This window comes from Nerophis lumbriciformis, linkage group LG19 (assembly GCF_033978685.3).
Source record: "Nerophis lumbriciformis linkage group LG19, RoL_Nlum_v2.1, whole genome shotgun sequence".
Taxonomy (NCBI): domain Eukaryota; kingdom Metazoa; phylum Chordata; class Actinopteri; order Syngnathiformes; family Syngnathidae; genus Nerophis; species Nerophis lumbriciformis.
The window spans coordinates 43,011,625-43,028,606 of NC_084566.2; the positions used below are offsets into that span (position 1 = coordinate 43,011,625).

The 16,982-nt window shown below is 34.8% G+C and overlaps 1 protein-coding gene across 5 annotated transcripts in view; it reads right to left on the bottom strand.

The window, feature by feature from the left end:
* LOC133618410 (receptor-type tyrosine-protein phosphatase S-like) overlaps window positions 1–16,982 on the bottom strand; it is a 425,684-nt gene that overhangs the window by 318,182 nt on the left and 90,520 nt on the right. For all 5 annotated transcript variants that reach the window (XR_012050994.1, XM_061978745.2, XM_061978743.2 and 2 more), the window contains exon 2: window positions 5,066–5,241. Coding sequence is in view for 4 of the 5 variants with exons in the window: in XM_061978745.2 (XP_061834729.1) it covers window positions 5,066–5,183 (118 nt within the window). In the remaining variant the exon portion in view is untranslated. The remainder of the gene's footprint in view (window positions 1–5,065; window positions 5,242–16,982) is intronic.

The following is a 16,982-nucleotide window of genomic DNA, read 5'->3' on the forward strand; positions in this document are numbered from 1 at the left end:
ATTAACACTAAACCTAAAAAAAAATAAAAAAAACATCTGTAGTTTATTGTGTGGATGTATTAACACTAAACCTAAACCAAAAAAAAAAGAAAAGTTTATTATGTGGATGTATTAACACTAAACCTAAACCAAAAAAATGTGTAGTTTATTGTGTGGATGTATTAACACTAAACCTAGAACCAAAAAAATGTGTAGTTTATTGTGTGGATGTATTAACACTAAACCTTAACCTAAACCAAAAAAAACATCTGTAGTTTATTGTGTGGATGTATTAACACTAAACCTAAAACTCCCAAAAAATATATGTAGTTTATTGTGTGGATGTATTAACACTAAACCTAAACCAAAAAAAAACATCTGTAGTTTATTGTGTGGATGTATTAACACTAAACCTAAACCAAAAAAACATCTGTAGTTTATTGTGTGGATGTATTAACACTAAACCTAAACCAAAAAACATCTGTAGTTTATTGTGTGGATGTATTAACACTAAATCTCAACCAAAAAAAAAAACATGTAGTTTATTGTGTGGATGTATTAACACTAAACATTAAAAAAAAAACCAAAAAAACATGTAGTTTATTGTGTGGATGTATTAACACTAAACCTAAACCAAAAAAAAACATCTGTAGTTTATTGTGTGGATGTATTAACACTAAACCTAAAAGAAAAATAAAAAAAAACATCTGTAGTTTATTGTGTGGATGTATTAACACTAAACCTAAACCAAAAAAAAAAGAAAAGTTTATTGTGTGGATGTATTAACACTAAACCTAGAACCAAAAAAATGTGTAGTTTATTGTGTGGATGTATTAACACTAAACCTTAACCTAAACCAAAAAAAACATCTGTAGTTTATTGTGTGGATGTATTAACACTAAACCTAAAACTCCCCAAAAATATATGTAGTTTATTGTGTGGATGTATTAACACTAAACCTAAACCAAAAAAAAACATCTGTAGTTTATTGTGTGGATGTATTAACACTAAACCTAAACCAAAAAAACATCTGTAGTTTATTGTGTGGATGTATTAACACTAAACCTAAACCAAAAAAAAAAGAAAAGTTTATTGTGTGGATGTATTAACACTAAACCTAGAACCAAAAAAATGTGTAGTTTATTGTGTGGATGTATTAACACTAAACCAAAAAAAAACATCTGTAGTTTAATGTGTGGATGTATTAACACTAAACCTAAAAAAACAAAAAAACATCTGTAGTTTATTGTGTGGATGTATTAACACTAAACCTAAACCAAAAAAAAAACATTTGTGGTTTATTGTGTGGATGTATTAACACTAAACTTAAACCAAAAAAAAAACATCTGTAGTTTAATGTGTGGATGTATTAACACTAAACCTAAACAAAAAAAACATCTGTAGTTTATTAAGTGGATGTATTAACACTAAACCTAAACAAAAAAACAAATATCTGTAGTTTATTTTGTGGATGTATTAACATTAAACATAAACCAAAAAACATCTGTAGTTTATTGTGTGGATGTATTAACACTAAACCTAAAAAAAAACAAAAAAACATCTGTAGTTTATTGTGTGGATTTATTAACACTAAACCTAAACAAATAAAAAACATTTGTAGTTTATTGTGTGGATGTATTAACACTAAATCTAAACCAAAAAAACATATGTAGTTTATTGTGTGGATGTATTAACACTAAACCTAAAACTCCCAAAAAAACATATGTAGTTTAATGTCTGGATGTATTAACACCAAACCTAAAACTCCCAAAAAAACATATGTAGTTTAATGTGTGGATGTATTAACACTGAACCTAAAAAAAAAAAAACATCTGTAGTTTATTGTGTGGATGTATTAACACTGAACCTAAAAAAAAAAAAACATCTGTAGTTTATTGTGTGGATGTATTAACACTAAACTTAAACCAAAAAAAAACATCTGTAGTTTATTGTGTGGATGTATTAACACTAAACCTAAACAAAAAAAACCATCTGTAGTTTATTAAGTGGATGTATTAACACTAAACCTCAACCAAAAAACAAATATCTGTAGTTTATTGTGTGGATGTATTAACACTAAACTTAAACCAAAAAAAAACATCTGTAGTTTATTGTGTGGATGTATTAACACTAAACCTAAACAAAAAAAACCATCTGTAGTTTATTAAGTGGATGTATTAACACTAAACCTCAACCAAAAAACAAATATCTGTAGTTTATTGTGTGGATGTTTTAACACTAAACCTAAACCAAAAAATATATGTAGTTTATTGTGTGGATGTATTAACACTAAACCTAAAAAAAACAAAAAAACATCTGTAGTTTATTGTGTGGATGTATTAACACTAAACCTAAACCAAAAACAAATATCTGTAGTTTATTGTGTGGATGTATTAACACTAAACCTAAACCAAAAAACATCTGTATTTTATTGTGTGGATGTATTAACACTAAACCTAAACCAAAAAACACATTTGTAGTTTATTGTGTGGATGTATTAACACTAAACCTAAACCAAAAAACACATTTGTAGTTTATTGTGTGGATGTATTAACACTAAACCTAAACCTAAACCAAAAAACATCTGTAGTTTATTGTGTGGATGTATTAACACTAAACCTAAAACAAAAACAAACACCTGTAGTTTATTCTGTGGCTGTATTAACACTAAACATAAACAAAAAAAAACATCTGTAGTTTATTGTGTGGATGTATTAACACTAAACCTAAACCAAAAACAAAACAAAAAAACATCTGTAGTTTATTGTATGGATGTATTAACACTAAACCTAAACCAAAAAACAAATATCTGTAGTTTATTGTGTGGATGTATTAACACTAAACCTAAACAAAACAAAAAAATCTGTAGTTTATTGTGTGGATGTATTAACACTAAACATAAACCTAAACCAAAAAAAACATTTGTAGTTTAATGTGTGGCTGCACTAACACTAAACCTAAACAAACAAACAAAAAAAGTAGTTTATTGTGTGGATGTATTAACACTAAACCTAAACCAAAAAAAAACATTTGTGGTTTATTGTGTGGATGTATTAACACTAAACCTAAACCAAAAAAAACATCTGTAGTTTATTGTGTGGATGTATTAACACTAAACCTAAACCAAAAAAAACATCTGTAGTTTATTGTGTGGATGTATTAACACGAAACCTAAAAAAATATAACAACATCTGTAGTTTATTGTGTGGATGTATTAACACTAAACCTAAAAAAATATAACAACATCTGTAGTTTATTGTGTGGATGTATTAACATTAAACATAAACCAAAAAACATATGTAGTTTATGTATTATTGTATGGATGAATTAACACTAAACCTAAACCAAAAAAATGTGTAGTTTATTGTATGGATGTATTAACATTAAACATAAACCAAAAAACATCTGTAGTTTATTGTGTGGATGTATTAACACTAAACCTAAAAAAAAAACATATGTAGTTTATTGTGTGGATGTATTAACATTAAACATAAACCAAAAAACATCTGTAGTTTATTGTGTGGATGTATTAACACTAAACCTAAAAAAAAACAAAAAACATTTGTAGTTTATTGTGTGGATGTATTAACACTAAACCTAAACAAATAAAAAACATTTGTAGTTTATTGTGTGGATGTATTAACACTAAATCTAAACCAAAAAAACATATGTAGTTTATTGTGTGGATGCATTAACACTAAACCTTAACCAAAAAAAACATATGTAGTTTATTGTCTGGATGTATTAACACCAAACCTAAAACTCCCAAAAAAACATATGTAGTTTAATGTGTGGATGTATTAACACTAAACCTAAAAAAACAAAACATCTGTAGTTTATTGTGTGGATGTATTAACACTAAACCTAAACAAAAAAAACCATCTGTAGTTTATTAAGTGGATGTATTAACACTAAACCTCAACCAAAAAACAAATATCTGTAGTTTATTGTGTGGATGTTTTAACACTAAACCTAAACCAAAAAATATATGTAGTTTATTGTGTGGATGTATTAACACTAAACCTAAAAAAACAAAAAAACATCTGTAGTTTATTGTGTGGATGTATTAACACTAAATTGTCTAAATTTACACTAAACACTAAACACTAAATTTTCTAAATTTATTGTGTGGATGTATTAACACTAAACCTAAACCAAAAAAAAATGTCTGTAGTTTATTGTGTGGATGTATTAACACTAAACCTAAAAACAAAAACAATAAAACGTTTGTAGTTATTGTGTAGCTATACTAACACTAAACCAAACATATGTAAGTGCAAGTTAAAATTCTACTATGCAAAGCCAAAGCCATTTATCAACAACACCCGGAGACGCTTCGCTTGGCCTGAGCTCATCTAAGATGGACTGAGGCAAAGTGGAAAAGTGTTCTGTGGTCTGACGAGTCCACATTTCAAATTGTTTTTGGAAACTGTGGATGTCGTTCGTGTCCTCCGGACCAAAGAGGAAAGGAACCATCCGGACTGTTCTATGGTCAAAGTGTAAAAGGCAGCATGTGTGATGGTATGGGGGTGTATTAGTGCCCAAGACATGGGTAACTTACACATCTGTGAAGGCACCATTAATGCTGAAAGGTACATACAGGTTTTGGAGCAATCCAAGCAACGTTACCATGGACGCCCCTGCTTATTTCAGCAAGACGATGCCAAGCCATGTGTTACAACAGCGTAATAAAAGAGTGTGGGTACTAGACTGGCATGCCTGTAGTCCAGACCTGTCTCCCATTGAAAATATGAAGGCTAAAATAGCAGATGAGAGACTGTTGAACTTTACTGAGTGTTGTTAAAAGGAAAGGCCACGTAACACAGTGGTAAAAATGCCTTTTTTGCAATGTGTTGCTGTCATTAAATTCTAAGTTGATGATTATTTGCAAGTGTGAACATGAAATATCTTGTCTTTGCAGTCTATTCAATTGAATATAAGTTGAAAAGGATTTGTTGTATTCTCTCTTTATTTATTTATTTATTTTCACTGCTTTTGGGGTTTTGTACCACACAATTCTTCTCACTTTGCCCGAGTGGAACAAGCACCAGATAATGAGGAAGGACATGAAGGACAGCGGACATACCAAGTGCTCCATGCACGCCTGGGAGGAGCAGCATGAAGAGAGGCAGTAGCAGTAGACACAGCCCAGACATGGGCCTCCCGGAACGGGCGGGCGCTCCACCTGTGCCGTGCGGACGCATGGCTGCTCGGAGACGGGCGGAGGCGTGGGCGGGGCTTCACTCAGCAGGGGTAGGCACTCTGCGGGCACACATGCACCAAAACACCAAGGTCAGCCAAAAATGAGAGCGAGGCAGTAAAACATCCCCGACCAAGAAAAATGGAAGGCAAATTCATGCTAATGCAGGATTAAGTCTTTTGGATTTAGCCAGAGCACTTCGGACTGGGATTAACGGCTCAAACTACCACTAGAACAATGGAGATAACCGCACAAGAAACCTTGCTTTACATGTTTTATTTTATCCTGTCAAGGCTACTCAAACAAATCATATTATTGATGTCTGCTGTTCACATTTACTTTACAAAAGAGAAGTGTTGGGTACTTCTCTTGTTGCCTTATTTGGATTTGACTTCATTAAATGGATTTATATTATCATTTGGTGCAGCCGGAGGGGATGGAAAGAGAAAAAAAGACAACAAAAATAACAACAACAACAACATGAGTAATTAGGATATGATAGCAAAAGTGATATCAAAGAAGTAGTTAGTGAAATAACTATTAATAATACAGAAATGACAATGAACATTATTACACTACAAATGGATCAATACAAATACCAATTAAAATAGTATTATTGATAATAACAATAATGACCTCTATTATCAACAATATAATTGTTCAAAAGCAACAATGCATGTATGTCAGGATAACTTGAAATACAAAAGAAAGCAGATACATGGAGGGGAAGAAAGAGAAGCTAACTGTATTGACCTTGTAGATTGTTATGGTAAAATTACCTCTGTTATCAACAATATAATTATTTCAAATGCAACAATTCATATACGTAACGATAACTTGAAATACAAAAGAAAAGAGATACATGGAGGGGAAGAAAGAGGAGCGAAATGCATTAACCTTGTAGATTGTTATGGTAAATATACGTCTATTATCAACAATACAATTGTTTCAAATGCAACAATACATATATGTCGTGATAACTTGAAATACAAAAGAAGGCAGATAAATGGAGGGGAATAAAGAGAAGCGAATTGTATTAACCTTGTAGATTGTTATGGTAAAATTACCTCTGTTATCAACAATACGATTATTTCAAATGCAACAATGCATATACATAATAACTTGAAATACAAAAGAAAAGAGATACTTGGAGGGGAAGAAAGAGAAGCCAAATGTATTAACCTTGTAGATTGTTATGGTAAAATTACCTCTATTATCAACAAAATAATTGTTCAAAAGTAACAACGCATATACATAATGACTTGAAATACAAAAGAAAGCAGATACATGGAGGGGAAGAAAGAGAAGCTAACTGTATTAACCTTGTAGATTGTTATGGTAAATTTACCTCTGTTATCAACAATATGATTATTTCAAATGCAACAATGCATATACATAATAACTTGAAATACAAAAGAAAAGAGATACTTGGAGGGGAAGAAAGAGAAGCGAAATGTATTAACCTTGTAGATTGTTATGGTAAAAATTACCTCTATCATCAACAATACAATTGTTCAAAAGCAACAATGCATGTATGTCATGATAACTTGAAATATAAAAGAAAGCAGATACGTGGAGGGGAAGAAAGAGAAGCCAACTGTATTAACCTTGTAGATTGTTATGGTAAAATTACCTCTGTTATCAACAATACAATTATTTCAAATGCAACAATGCATATACATAATAACTTGAAATACAAAAGAAAATAGATACTTGGAGGGGAAGAAAGAGAAGCGAAATGCATTAACCTTGTAGATTGTTATGGTAAAATTACCTCAGTTATCAACAATACGATTATTTCAAATGCAACAATGCATATACGTAACGATAACTTGAAATACAAAAGAAAAGAGATACATGGAGGGGAAGAAAGAGAAGCCAAATGCATTAACCTTGTAGATTGTTATGGTAAAATTACCTCTATTATCAACAAAATAATTGTTCAAAAGGAACAATGCATGTATGTCAGGATAACTTGAAATACAAAAGAGAGCAGATACATGGAGGGGAAGAAAGAGAAGCCAACTGTATTAACCTTGTAGATTGTTATGGTAAACTTACCTCTGTTATCAACAATACGATTATTTCAAATGCAACAATGCATATAAGTAATGATAACTTGAAATACAAAAGAAAAGAGATACATGGAGGGGAAGAAAGAGAAGCCAATTGTATTAACCTTGTAGATTGTTATGATAAAATGACCTCTATTATCAACAATACAATTGTTCAAATGCAACAATGCATGTATGTCAGGATAACTTGAAATACAAAAGAAAGCAGATACATGGAGGGGAAGAAAGAGAAGCCAAATGTATTGACCTTGTAGATTGTTATGGTAAAATTACCTCTGTTATCAACAATACAATTGTTTCAAATGCAACAATACATATATGTCATGATAACTTGAAATACAAAAGAAAGCAGATAAATGGAGGGGAAGAAAGAGAAGCCAAATGTATTAACCTTGTAGATTGTTATGGTAAAATTACCTCTGTTATCAACAATACAATTATTTCAAATGCAACAATTCATATACGTAACGATAACTTGAAATACAAAAGAAAAGAGATACATGGAGGGGAAGAAAGAGGAGCGAAATGCATTAACCTTGTAGATTGTTATGGTAAATATACCTCTATTATCAACAATACAATTGTTTCAAATGCAACAATACATATATGTCAGGATAACTTGAAATACAAAAGAAAGCAGATAAATGGAGGGGAAGAAAGAGAAAACAACTGTATTAACCTTGTAGATTGTTATGGTAAAATTACCTCTGTTATCAACAATACAATTATTTCAAATGCAACAATGCATATACGTAACGATAGCTTGAAACACAAAAGAAAAGAAATACATGGAGGGGAAGAAAGAGAAGCCAAATGTATTAACCTTGTAGATTGTTATGGTAAAATTACCTCTATTATCAACAATACAATTATTTCAAATGCAACAATGCATATACATAATAACTTGAAATACAAAATAAAAGAGATACTTGGAGGGGAAGAAAGAGAAGCCAAATGTATTAACCTTGTAGATTGTTATGGTAAAATTACCTCTATTATCAACAATAAAATTGTTCAAAAGCAACAATGCATATACGTAAGGATAACTTGAAATACAAAAGAAAGCAGATACATGGAGGGGAAGAAAGAGAAGCCAACTGTATTAACCTTGTAGATTGTTATGGTAAAATTACCTCTGTTATCAACAATACGATTACTTCAAATGCAACAATGCATATACGTAACGATAGCTTGAAACACAAAAGAAAAGAGATACATGGAGGGGAAGAAAGAGAAGCCAAACGTATTAACCTTGTAGATTGTTATGGTAAAATTACCTCGATTATAAACAATACAATTGTTTCAAATGCAACAAAACACATATGTCATGATAACTTGAAATACAAAAGAAAAGAGATACTTGGAGGGGAAGAAAGAGAAGCGAAATGTATTAACCTTGTAGATTGTTATGGTAAATATACCTCTATTATCAACAATACAATTGTTCAAATGCAACAATACATATATGTCATGATAACTTGAAATACAAAAAAAAGCAGATACATGGAGGGGAAGAAAGAGAAGCCAACTGTATTAACCTTGTAGATTGTTATGGTAAATATAGGTTAAGCTTTGTCAGTGTGCTGTGTGTTACCCCGTTTACCCTAGGGCAGGCCTAGGGCAATTATTTTGACTCGGGCGGCCAAATTTAGAGACAAAAAATGTGTTTGGGGGGACGGTATATTTATTTTTAATAACACTAATACAAACCTCACAATAATGTCCGATTGGAAGCTAAAAACGTTATGACAGGCCGCATTAAAAACCGGAAAGGAATTTGACTTTTTTTTTTTTAACTGAATGAAACACTCAGAATGTACATGAAAAATAAAGAATGTAGAATTTACAATATTAACTATGAACGATAAAACACTGAATATTGACAACATGTGACTGTCACACCACCTCTTCATCCACATCATTTACTATCAACAACAATACAACAAACACAGCGAAATATGAACATGAAGGTTAAAAACCCCGCCTGCTATCTGATATATTGATTAGATGACCATAAAAACTAATTAGATGACCATAGTAACTAATCAGATTACTATAGTAACTACTTAGATGACCATAGTAACTCATTAGATTACCATAGTAACTCAATTGATTATCATAGTAACTAATTAGATTACCATTGTAATTTATTAGATTATCATAGCAACTAATTAGATGACCATAGTAACTAATTGAATGACCATAGTAACTAATTTGATTACCGTAGCAACTAATTAGATTACCATAGTAACTAAATAAATGACCATAGTAACTAATTAGATGACCATAGTAACTAATTTGATGACTATAGTAATTAATTTGATTACCATAGCAACTAATTAGATTACCATAGTAACTAAATAAATGACCATAGTAATTAATTAGATGACCATATTAACTAATTAGATGACCATAGTAACTAATTAGATTACCATACTAACACATTCAATTACCATAGCAACTAATTAGATTATCATAGCAACTAATTAGATGACCATAGTAACTAATTAGATGACCATAGCAACTAATTAGATGACCATAGTAACTAATTAGATTACCATAGTAAATTAGATGACCATGGAAACAAATTAGATGACCATGGAAACAAATTAGATGACCATGGAAACAAATTAGTTTACCATAGCAACTAATTAGATGACCATGGAAACAAATTAGATTACCATAGTAACTAATTAGATGGCCATAGTAACTCATTAGATGACCATAGTAACATATTAGATGACCATAGTAACTAATTAGATTACCATAGTAACACATTCAATTACCATAGCAACTAATTAGATTACCATAGCAACTAATTAGATGACCATAGTAACTAATTAGATGACCATAGCAACTAATTAGATGACCATAGTAGCTAATTGGATGACCATAGTAAGTAATTAGATGACCATAGTAACTAATTAGATGACCATAGTAACTAATTAGATGACCATAGTAGCTAATTGGATGACCATAGTAAGTAATTAGATGACCATAGTAACTAATTAGATGACCATAGTAACTAATTAGATTACATAGTAACTAGTTAGATGGCCATAGTAACTAATTAGATGACATAGTAACTAATTAGATGGCCATAATAACTAATTAGATGACCATAGTAACTAATTAGATTACCATAGCAACTAATTAGATGACCATAGTAACTAATTAGATGACCATAGCAACTAATTAGATGACCATAGTAACTAATTAGATGACCATAGTAAATTAGATGACCATAGCAACTAATTAGATGACCATGGAAACAAATTAGATGACCATAGCAACTAATTAGATGACCATAGTAACTAATTAAATGACCATAGTAACTCATTAGATGACCATAGTAACTAATTAGATGACCATAGTAACTAATTGGATGACCATAGTAACTAATTAGAGGGCCATAGTAACTAACTAGATGACCATAGTAACTAATTGGATGACCATAGTAACTAATTGGATGACCATAGTAACTAATTGGATGACCATAGTAACTAATTAGATGACCATAGTAACTAATTAGATGACCATAGTAACTAATTGGATGACCATAGTAACTAATTAGATGACCATAGTAACTAATTAGATGACCATAGTAACTAAATAGATGGCCATAGTAACTCATTAGATGACCATAGTAACTCATTAGATGACCATAGTAACGAATTGGATGACCATAGTAACTAATTAGATTGCCATAGTAACTATTTAGATTACCATAGTAACTACTTAGATGACCATAGTAACTAATTAGATTACATAGTAACTAGTTAGATGGCCATAGTAACTAATTAGATGGCCATAGTAACTCATTAGATGACCATAGTAACTAATTAGATTACATAGTAACTCATTAGATTACATAGTAACTCACTAGATGGTCATAGTAACTAATTAGATGACCATAGTAACTAATTAAATGGCCATAGTAACTAATTAGATGACCATAGTAACTAGTATATCATGCAAAAGTGCAGACATGTTAAGACTTAGTATAGTTGAAGACTTACGGTCATTAGAGAACATGAGTGCACATCATAATGGCAGCTACACTTTACATAATAAACATCTAAAAAAAATGATTTGGGAATGTCCGGCGGGCCAGATTAAATAGCTCAATACCAGTATGTTGAAGCACAGTACGTCTGACTATGGTAGCTGCATGTGGCCCCCGGGCCTTAATTTGCCCTGGTCTGCCCTAGGAGAACAACGTTACTACAGTATATGTTAGATGAAACGTGATTAAGACAAGAAAGTGACTGAAAATAGTCTGTTTTGCTTTCTTACTCTGCGTCTGCATGAATGACTCTCTGCCAGTGAACCGTGACATAAGCCGCAATGATACATTTCAAGTTGCTCCACATCACTTCACTTCACTGGCGCTCCAGCTTAAGTAATTGTTACGTTGGAGCATCAAGACGCTACTCCAGACCTGGGCAAATTAAGGCCCGGGGGCCACATGCGGCTACCATAGTCAGACGTACTGTGCTTCAACATACTGGTATTGAGCTTTTCAATCTGGCCCGCCGGACATTCCCAAAAAGAAAGTGCGACGTGCAGGTTGAATGCATTTTGTTCACCAAAATAAAGCCACGGCGCACAGGAAGCAGAGGGCAAGCTATCGAGCATTCGCGCAAACAACTAGAATGATCCAGCCCTCTCCAGCATTGACATAAAAAAAAAAACATCCTGATTGGCAACCAGGGACATGTTTGTCCTGAGTGCCAATCACGGACAGGTGAGGGAGTCAGCGCTGAGACAAGAGAAGTGGTGGTGGCAAAAAAAGGGAAGTGGAAAAACAAAAATAAGAGCGCTGGACAGGAAATAACAGAAACTAATAATAAAGTCCAAATTGTCACTGTCAGGTTGAAACACCGAACTATCTATTAAACAGGACAAGAAGCAAGGAATCAAACAGAGACAGGATTCTATTTAGCTCACGAGGAGAGCACGTGGACCAGCGCGAGTTCCGCGCCTCACCATTTATTTGGGCATCCCCTAAATACATAGCTGCAGTTGCTTCTAAGAGGAGGGGTCTCATTATGCAGCAGCTGCACTGGGTCACAAACAGTTCCAACAAAAAAGGTGCTTGGAGCGGTGTCAGGTTTGCCCCCTCCTTGCCCTTAGATTCCAGGTCCTGATAAGGCCCTGTCCAGATCAGAAAAACCGACACCTCTACGTCGCATTCCATCGCACACAGTGGAGATTTACAAGCTGTCCGCATTTTGCTTGATAAGATCAAAGACAGCTTTTTAAGCAGCAGTGGATCGTAACCAGGGCAACCTGAACTGCAAGCAAACAAATTGTGTGATAACTTATATACAATTATTCATTTGTGTCAAAATATTGGTGTCTTTTTACTTGAAATGATCTAAGCGAGCAATAACTTGTGATTGAACAGAAAAAACATAATAATATCAGTATGTTGAAGCACAGTACGTCTGATTATGGTAGCTGTAATGCTCTGACAATCCATCAAAAAGTTGTTTTTGCATAATAGTGCCAAACAAAACGCCAGATTATGTCTCCTAATTGGTGCCGTTTTGGGGTCCTAACAGAAACACCATAATATCGGTATGTTGAAGCACAGTACGTCTGACTATGGTAGCTGTAATGTTCCGACAATCTATCAAAAAGTTGTATTTACATAATATTGCCAAAAAAAACAGCACAGTATGTCTCGTAATTGGTGCCATTTTGGGGTCCTAACAGAAATACCATAATATCGGTATGTTGAAGCACAGTACGTCTGACCATGGCAGCTGTAATGCTCCGACAATCCATCAAAAAGTTGTTTTTGCATAATATTGCCAAACAAAACGCCAGATTGTCTCCTAATTGGTGCCATTTTGGGGTCCTTACATAAACACCATAATGATACAGGTATCTTGAAGCACAGTACGTCTGACTATGGTAGCTGTAATGCTCCGACATTCCATCAAAAAGTTGATTTTGCATAATATTGCCAAACAAAACACCAGATAATGTCTCCTAATAGGTGCCATTTTGGGGTCATTATAAACACACCATAATAATACCGGTATGTTGAAGCATAGTACATCTGACTATGGTAGCTGTAATGCTCCGACATTCCATCAAAAAGTTGTTTTTGCATAATATTGCCAAACAAAACACCAGATAATGTCTCTAATAGGTGCCATTTTGGGGTCCTTATAAACACACCATAATAATACCGGTATGTTGAAGCACAGTACGTCTGACTATGGTAGCTGTAATGCTCCGACAATCCATTAAAAAGTTGTTTTTGCATAATAAGTCAAAATAAAATGCCAGATAGTAAGTCTCCTAATAGGTGCCATTTTGGGGTCCTTATAGAAACACCATAGTAATACCGTTATGTTGAAGCACACTACGTCTGACTATGGTAGCTGTAATGCTCCGACAATCCATCAAAAAGTTGTTTTTGCATAATATTGCCAAACAAAACACAAGATAATGTCTCTATTAGGTGCCATTTTGGGGTCCTTATAAACACACCATAATAATACCGGTATGTTGAAGCACAGTACGTCTGACTATGGTAGCTGTAATGCGCCAACAATCCATCCTTGGTAGCTCACCAAAGTCGTACTAATGAATGCTGAAGGATTATTGACTGCCGTGTGTAATGTTCTATATTCTCAATGAAACATCACATTTTAGGGCTTGCTTCCTAACCTGTACAGGCGTCAACCTGAAGCCCACATGTATCGCTTATGTGTGACTGCCATTTACTGGCCACGCTTATCATAACACAGTCTACCAAGTCGGAACTGTACGCTTCTTTGTAAGAGAAATGGCGCCATAAAGACGTGAGTTAATAGGAGAGCTGGCAATGAAAAACACGTAATTGAGGTGTCAGACGGCGGCAGAAACGCAAAAGCGGCAAATGCACGAAAGACAACGGGCTTTAATACGCAACGGACTCTGGGGGTGGGGCTTGAGACCGTGTTGAGATCCCTCTGCTCATAAAAACAGGCTTAGCCTCACACATATGCTCATAATTCAGCCGGGTCTCAAGGAGCAGTGCAGAGGATGGCCGTCCTACCACCCATAACTCTGCTGTCCTGTCCGGTACACACAGCACGGCAATAAAACTCTTCATTTGTTTACTGCTCGTCTTAAATCTGCAGACAATTCTGTCCTTCCAAACGTACTGGAGAATATCCATAAAGGCAAGATTGGTGTGCATCCACGCACAGTGTACAACGTTTGGTGGACATAATGAGACAAAGAAGGAGTGGCATAAAACACGTCTTTCCGTGGCAGTGTTTGAGCATCCACGCACAGTATAAAACGTTTGGTGGACATAATGAGACAAAGAAGGAGTGTCATAAAACACGTCTTTCCGTGGCAGTGTTTGTGCATTCACGCACAGTATAAAACGTTTGGTGGACATAACGAGACAAAGGAGTGGCATAAAACACGTCTTTCTGTGGCAGCCTTTGTGCATTCACGCACAGTATAGATTGTTTGGTGGACATAATGAGACAAAGGAGTGGCATAAAACCCGTCTTTCTGTGGCAGTGTTTGTGCATTCAGGCACAGTATAAAACATTTGGTGGACATAACGAGACAAAGAAGGAGATGGCATAAAACACGTCTTTCTGTGGCAGCGGTTGGGCATTCACGCACAGTATAAAACGTTTGGTGGACATAATGAGACAAAGAAGGAGTGGCATAAAACACGTCTTTCCGTGGCAGTGTTTGTGCATTCACGCACAGTATAAAACGTTTGGTGGATATAATGAGACAAAGAAGGAGTGGCATAAAACACGTCTTTCTGTGGCAGTGTTTGTGCATTCACGCACAGTATAAAACGTTTGGTGGACATAACAAGAAAAAGAAGGAGTGGCATAAAACACGTCTTTCTGTGGCAGTGTTTGTGCATTCACGCACAGTATAAAACGTTTGGTGGACATAATGAGACAAAGAAGGAGTGGCATGAAACACGTCTTTCCGAGGCAGTGTTTGTGCATTCACGCACAGTATAAAACGTTTGGTGGACATAACGAGACAAATAAGGAGTGGCATAAAACACGTCTTTCTGTGGCAGTGTTTGTGCATCCACGCACAGTATAAAACGTTTGGTGGACATAATGAGACAAAGAAGGAGTGTCATAAAACACGTCTTTCCGTGGCAGTGTTTGTGCATTCACGCACAGTATAAAACGTTTGGTGGACATAACGAGACAAAGGAGTGGCATAAAACACGTCTTTCCGTGGCAGTGTTTGTGCATTCACGCACAGTATAGAACGTTTGGTGGACATAATGAGACAAAGAAGGAGTGGCATAAAACACATCTTTCTGTGGCAGTGTTTGTGCATTCACGCACAGTATAAAACGTTTGGTGGACATAAAGAAACAAAGAAGGAGTGGCATAAACATGTCTTTCCGTGGCAGTGTTTGATCATTCACGCACAGTATAAAACGTTTGGTGGACATAACGAGACAAAGGAGGAGTGGCATAAAACACGTCTTTCCGTGGCAGTGTTTGTGCATTCACGCACAGTATAAAAAGTTTGGTGGACATAATGAGACAAAGAAGGAGTGGCATAAAACATGTCTTTCTGTGGCAGTGTTTGTGCATTCACGCACAGTATAAAACGTTTGGTGGACATAATGAGACAAAGAAGGAGTGGCATAAAACACGTCTTTCTGTGGCAGTGTTTGTGCATTCACGCACAGTATAAAACGTTTGGTGGACATAATGAGACAAAGAAGGAGTGGCATAAAACACGTCTTTCTGTGGCAGTGTTTGGGCATTCACGCACAGTATGAAGCGTTTGGTGGACATAACGAGACAAAGAAGGGGTGGCATAAAACACGTCTTTCCGTGGCAGTGTTTGTGCATTCACGCACAGTATAAAACGTTTGGTGGACATAATGAGACAAACAAGGAGTGTCATAAAACACGTCTTTCCGTGGCAGTGTTTGTGCATTCAGGCACAGTATAAAAAGTTTGGTGGACATAATGAGACAAAGAAGGAGTGGCATAAAACATGTCTTTCCGTGGCAGTGTTTGTGCATTCACGCACAGTACAAAAAGTTTGGTGGATATAACGAGACAAAGAAGGAGTGGCATAAAACACATCTTTCTGTGGCAGCCTTTGTGCATTCACGCACAGTATAGATTGTTTGGTGGACATAATGAGACAAAGGAGTGGCATAAAACACGTCTTTCTGTGGCAGTGTTTGGGCATTCACGCACAGTATAAAACGTTTAGTGGCCATAACGAGACAAAGAAGGAGTGTCATAAAACAAGTCTTTCTGTGGCAGTGTTTGTTCATTCACGCACAGTATAAAACGTTTGGTGGACATAATGAGACAAAGAAGGAGTGGCATAAAACACGTCTTTCCGTGGCAGTGTTTGTGCATTCACGCACAGTATAAAACGTTTGGTGGACATAACAAGACAAAGAAGGAGTGGCATAAAACACATCTTTCTGTGGCAGTGCTTGTGCATTCACGCACAGTATAAAAAGTTTGGTGGACATAAGACAAAGAAGGAGTGGCACAAAACATATCTTTCTGTGGCAGTGTTTGGGCATTCATGCACAGTATAAAACGTTTGGTGGACATAACGAGACAAAGAAGGAGTGTCATAAAACACGTCTTTCCGTGGCAGTGTTTGAGCGTTCACGTACAGTACAAAAAGTTTGGTGGACATAACGAGACGAAGAAGGAGTGGCATAAAACACATCTTTCTGTGGCAGC